Raw genomic sequence first — 6487 nt, 5'->3', positions numbered from 1 at the left:
AAAGATATATTTTGGGCCAAAACCTTGCTATGATCATCACGTCTCCGGTGTCAGGCAATGTATTCATAACCATTTCATGTCATAACTCTCTGTGAGGGAGTATTTAGAGGTGGACGCCTGGTTCCTATCACCACCACTGTGAACAACTGAAATCGATGTTTCCCTAAAACGGATCATTTCACACCAAACCACTCTGAATGACTCTGTTTGCATCTTAATGATTTAATTATGCAAACGTTTTGATAAATTAGTGAACCACTTCACACAAAAGCAATTAAAATATCCTGAAATTTTGAAAAATGGGTGGAATCCCCCTTTAGGGTACCTAATATTGAATGGGCAGCCTATAAGGAAGGGACTAATAGCTGTTGTGTGTCCCTGTGACACATCCATGACTGCATGCCTCTGTGTGTGTGTGTGTGTGTGTGTGTGCTGTCCTAAGCTCAGGCTTGGAGACCGCAGTGTGTCTGTGCGGAGCTGATGCCTTTAAATATCCTCCTCTCTGCAGCTTTGCTGAGCTCAGATGCAGTCAGATGCTCGCTCGCCCTGCGCGAGCTGTAAAAACAGGGTCTGATGCTGCTGAGTCATGGGTTGTTGTCTCACATCATTGAAATCAATAGACCTCCAGATATAGTCTGTATATGATTCCCCCTTCCACGGGCTTCAGCATGGACTCTTAGCCCATAGATTAGGAGACCCGGCGCCTGTGTGCAGGTGGGGCTGCCCTACATCGCGATGATCGCTGCGGCGTTTCTGGTTCTGCTGAGACCCCTCAGCATCCAGTGCGTCCTCCTGCTCCTGCTGCTCCTGCTGGGGACCGTGGCCACCATCCTGTTCCTCTGCTGCTGGCATCGGAGGCTTCGCCATGAGAAAATTCCCATAAAATCAGTGCTGGCGAGGCGTTCGAGGAGCCGTGGTGAGTAGCCAAACGCATATGTGTAATTTTTCGACAGGCTCTCCTTGGAATTTTCCGTTCCACCTTAAATGCTGCAGCAGTTACATTCAGGCGCCCGAGGCGCCTGAATGTAACTGCTGCAGCATTTAAGGTGGAACGGAAAATTCGAAGAAGCTTGCTTATAAGGAACCGAGCTACTTTCATTCTGGGGCCCAAATTAAAGTCCCATCCACACTCTTTACTCCAGCATTTTACCATTTAGTCTATATTTCAGCATTTTAGGGTATTTTGGGGGCATTTTCTCCGACTCAAGATCCATTCACCCTAAGCAGCAGTACCACCTCATCGCCACGTACTCATATACATACGAACCTGCCATGAAATCTGCCTGAAAGTCATATTTGTCTCCATATTTCACCTGTTTGAGCACATTTACCCCTTTTTATTGACACTAAACTAACAGAAGGTCCACTTTTTTAACCTTTTCCCATTTTGTTCCAGAAGCTGGTCTTCGATCACACCACTTTCGATCTGAGGTAAATTTTTTCCTCTCTTCCTCGCTGTTTTAAACATCCTCTAACACTTTTTCTGAAGTGCGTTAGTGAATAGCGTTGAAATGCCTTGTAATGCGCATTGCGCATGCGCGGTGAATCAATACGCATTTGGTCACTGCTCTTACTACTGCTGACATGGCTAGAGGTGAACACGTCTGGCATATTTCTGAGGACATCAGTATGGAGATGGACACATAGATGTGATGGAGATGAGAATTTAAAGGGGAAGTCCACCGGTTTTTTCAAATTTGCTGTATAATTAAATGGTTAAAGTCATTCAGAGTGGTTTGAGAAACTTACAGTTTCAGAGCTGTTCACAGTGGTGGTGATAGGAACCAGACGTCCACCTCTAAAAGCTCCCTCACAGAGAGTTGTTGCTCAAAATGGTTATGAATATGCTGAGACGCTGATATATGATAGTATTGTTATGAAGTTTTGGCCTAAAATGTATTTGAAACATCTGTTCATGGTGGAGGGATACATGCAGGGCAAAATAGTCCCCAAAAAAAGCTTATTTTTTCAGGTTTACCACTGATTTACCTTTATCAAGGTTATATATAAAAGCTCAGAAAACATGTGTAGGTTCACTGGTGACTTTAGATAGTAAATAAAATGGCTATATGTGTGTTGTAGGCATGACGACCCCTGGTTCCTCTCACCACCACTGTAAACTCTTATTTGCATGTCAGCAATTGAATGGGACAGAAATTTGGAAAAATGGTGGAGTTCCCCTTCAAGTCAAAAACTGAATATTATTGATCTTTTATGTTGTGTCAGGGTTTTCGGCACAGCCCCCGCCATGTCAGGAGGAACGCCCGAGTCAAAGTTTCACAGGAGAGGCCTCTCATGGACATACCGGAGAGTGACCCCGACTCTAGTGCTACCCTGAGGAAGCGCAAGGTGAAGAAGAGAGTCCAGCCTGAGTTCTATCACTCAGTCCAAGTAACACCAACACGCAAACCAGTAGGTGTACTTTTCAAATTTTTGATCCAGGTCGCTCATTAATGCATCCCACATCCTGACAAAGACCCTGTTTACACCGGGTCCTGAGTATCACAATGATATAGAGGTAGAGCTGGGTCATTCTAAAGAAACGTCCATTTTTGTGTCCCTAGTGTTTACAGATATATTACACTTGAAAAACATGTTAGGGTTACAATTTATATTCTAAAATAAAACAATAAGGTATTTTAACCATTAAACCTTCTTGAGCCTCAATTTATCAGTATTGTTTTTAAATCAGTTACATAGAATTCCATCCACCACAGAAGAGCTCGTCCTCACAGTGATGTATAAAGGCTGAGTGACATATTTTGAGGTAAAAAAAAAACATGGAATATATGAATAAAATGACATGAAGAAAACAAATGCCAAATAAATATTATGAAATATATAATGAAAGTTGTTGTCCCCAGGAGTCGTGTCACTGGTGTTACTGCATATCAAAAATCTCTTATTTTGAAATAAAAGTCACACTGATGACATCACTTGACTTCCTTTTACCTGTTTTCTGAGGATCTATGAAGAAAAGCACATGGTGAGTCCACTGTGTCTTTCAGTTATCAGAGATTTTCTCATTTAGCTCATGATTTCATATGAAGCTTTTAGCTGAAGTCACTGGAGTGACCGACTTTATTCTGAGGTCACTGTGAAAAAATAGAATATAAATGGATTAAATTACATATTTTAGTGGATTTTCCATGATTGACAACATGTGGTTTGATGCTCTGTAGCAGCCATTTTATAAAATGCATGTTTCATTAAAATGTCTCTGGTGTTACCTTTCTTATGTGTAACACCAATGAGGATCAGTGACACCAGTGACTCCTATGGAGAGATAGAAAAGTGGACTTTTCTTTAGAATGACCCAGATCATAAAAATACAGGTGTAAAGGCATCCAAGATGCATTTTAAGCAGATTAAACCACTTCAGGCGGTCTTAGCCAGAAGTGTAAATGCATGCATCTCTTCAAGCCACGTAGACCTCTAAAACTGTGCCGTCATTATGTAGTTGGTGTCGTGCCCTTATTAGGAACTCCAGCTCTAAGCTGGTCTTCTCTGTGACAGAACCACTCAACAGAGAGGCCTCACTGCTCCTTCAGTTCAGTTCTTCATGATTTGTCCTGTCCTGCTTAGGTTGTCATGCACTACATGGCCAAAAGTATGTGGACACCCGAGCATCACATGCGTACATGCTTGTTGAACATCTCATTCCAAAACTATGGAGAGTTGGTTCCACTTGGCCATCATTCCACTATATCAGGCATGTCAAACTGGGGACCTTTCGGGTCAAAGTGCTGTGGATATTAGCGTTTATCCTCATCTGATGCTCTGAATTCAGTTCATGACGGCCTTGCTAATTAGTTAATGAGCTGAATCAGGTGTGTTTAATGAGGCAGTGTGCAGTGTTTTGGCACTAGATGTAGGCTTTGCTTCCATTCAGTCACAAGAGCATTATTGAGGGCAGACACATGATGTTGGATGTTTTGTTGGTGTTGAGGTCAGGGCTCTGTGCAGGCTAATTAAATTCTTTGAGACCAAATTCAGTCTTTATAAACGTCACTTTGTCCACAGAGGCACAGTCATACTGAAACAGGAAAGGACCTCATTCAAATTCTTCCACAAAGGTGGAGGCCAGCAGCTCTCTAAACTGTCTTTGGATGCTGTAGCATTAAGATTTCCTTTCCCTGGAATTAAGGGGCCCAAACCCTGAAGAACAGCCCCAGCCCATTATCCCTCCTCCACCAAACTTTACATTGGCACTATGCATTCTGGTAGGTAGTGTTCTCCTCTCAAACCGAGATCCGTCCGTCAGAGTGCCAGACAGTGAAGCATGATTCATCATTTCAGAGAACACGTTTCCACTGCTCTAGTGTCCAGCTTTACACCGCTCCAGATGGCGCTCGGCATTGCTGCACATTGTGATCTAGAGCTTGAGTGCAGCTGCTCGGCCATAGAAACCCAGTCCGTGCTCAGTTCCCATGTTGACGTTGCCTCCAGAGATACTTTGGAACTCCAGAGATACTTTGGAACTCAGTAGCGAGTGCTGCAACTCAGACTCTGGATGGTCTCATTCTGTGTGGCCTACATCCTTATAAAAATAGTCCTTAAAGGGTTCTTTAGTAAAATTAATGGTTCTATATAGAACCATGACCACTCAAAGAACCATTTGAATGCATAAATAGTTCTTTGCTTGGTTAAATACCTCTTTTCAATGATAACCTGCAGTATATGGTTATTTAAAGAATCTATTTATAAATGGTTCTATATAACACCAAAAAGGGTTCCTCTGTTGTTATAAGCTATAGAACCGTTTTTGCAGAGAGTGTGCTGTTTCACAACTGAGCTGCTGTTTACAGTTCACAACACTTACGGTTGACTACGGCAACTCTAGCAGGGTGAAAATTTGGCAAACTTACTTAAAAAAGGAGCATTCTATGACAGTATGGCAACAAAAGTCACTGAGTCATTCAGTGACACATTTTGCAGACTGTATTTTGTCTATGCCGATTGTCTGGCTATATGCTTCATTGAGCAAAAGGTGTAGCTGAAGTAGCTGAAGCCATTAGCTATTAATTAAGAGGGGTGTCCACATACATTTGGCCATGTAGTACATCTACATTTAAACATATCCTAAGCCAGCGTCTTCTTTTGCTATGTTTACATTATATATAACCTATTTATTGGAATCTGATAGCTGTGAATTATGTTAAGTAAGCAGTTTACTGTTCCTTCATGCTCTTTTGAAAGGTTACTTTGTTCTTTTTTTAACTCTTGTGTGGTGTTGATGTGTTTGTTACTCAGTGGTCTGCTGGACCCACCGCATTATTGTTTCTTTAAATCAATACAGCCATAACAGTTTATGTAAAAATACCAGATGTTTAAAATATCACAAGTGTCCAGTGTAGGGTTCCCCTTTAGCAGCTGTAGCCAGTCAGCAGCCTGTCCATGTTGTCCACCCTCACACACACACACACACACACACACACACACACACACACACACACACACTAACAGCAGGCCATGTAGGAGGAGAACAGAGTGAAGGACACAGCACCCCCACACTTTTATTCCCCGCGGGTTCACCCAACACCACATGTGTAATATAAATGTGTGGGGGGTGAACAGAGTGAAGACACTGAAAATGGGTTATTTTATATGTTCTTCACAGAAAATGAGTCAAAGGCCAAGAATCTGAGGCTGAAATAATAATAAATCACATCATTTTTTCTTGTGGTAAACACTGAAAATGGGTCCCACAGACTGAACACCACACAAGGGTTAAATGCTATAGAATAATTACCCTGGTATATCATTGAGTAATATGCAGTGTGCTATATCTATGAATTATGGGGTGCTTTCAGACATTTGGGTCAAACAGCTTTACCTGAGCATTGTGCAAACCACCTTTATTTATTTGACCTTGACAATAAACTTACCCTCTAATAAATAGCACAGTGAGTTATGCAGTTAAAACTGTCCATACAAGAAAGTGTGTCATTTGTATTCTCTTATTTAACACAAGTAGTAGATTTGCACTGGAGCTGTGCAGCTAATGTAGCTAACAAGTAATAAACAAAGCTTATCATCGCTGTCAGAACAAAACCTCTTATCTCTAAAATGGGAACTTTACAGGAGATGGAAAAACACCCTTAACTTGTGATGGAAGTTAAAGTAACAGCATTTTCTTTCAAGTAATTTTGGGCTTTTTTTGTTGGTCTGTTCATCATGAAGTTTTAACATAATGCAAAGGGGACTGGTGTTTTTGAAAGATGCGAAAAAAATGAAAAATGTGTGACAGCGACATTAAACTCCACTAAAAAGCGCAGTGCAAACTGCGTTCCTCAGTAATCAGTCGCTCAGGAGCTCTAAAGAAGCAAACTTTGGACACTAAGCATCTCTTGGCTGATCAACTACAGTAAAGGTAACGGAAAAATCGTGTAAATTGTGTAACTATCTACATTCTTTATGTGTTAATTCATTCCTTCTGTTCACATAATCTAAAGCAACTCCAACAGATTTACTCCATGTTGCACCA

At 41.5% G+C, this 6487-nt stretch overlaps 1 protein-coding gene across 1 annotated transcript in view; it reads left to right on the top strand.

The window, feature by feature from the left end:
• The first annotated feature begins 735 nt into the window (after positions 1 to 735).
• The window catches only part of dst (dystonin), a 277698-nt gene continuing 271946 nt past the window's right edge, over positions 736 to 6487 (top strand). The window contains 3 exon segments of the mRNA XM_036573677.1: positions 736 to 916; positions 1397 to 1431; positions 2227 to 2412. Of these exon segments, the coding sequence (XP_036429570.1) occupies positions 736 to 916; positions 1397 to 1431; positions 2227 to 2412 (402 nt within the window).

This window comes from Colossoma macropomum, unplaced genomic scaffold, assembly GCF_904425465.1.
Source record: "Colossoma macropomum unplaced genomic scaffold, Colossoma_macropomum, whole genome shotgun sequence".
Classification (NCBI taxonomy): Eukaryota; Metazoa; Chordata; class Actinopteri; order Characiformes; family Serrasalmidae; genus Colossoma; species Colossoma macropomum.
The sequence above is the reverse complement of the archived record's forward strand: the minus strand, read 5'-3'. Positions and strand labels throughout refer to the sequence as shown.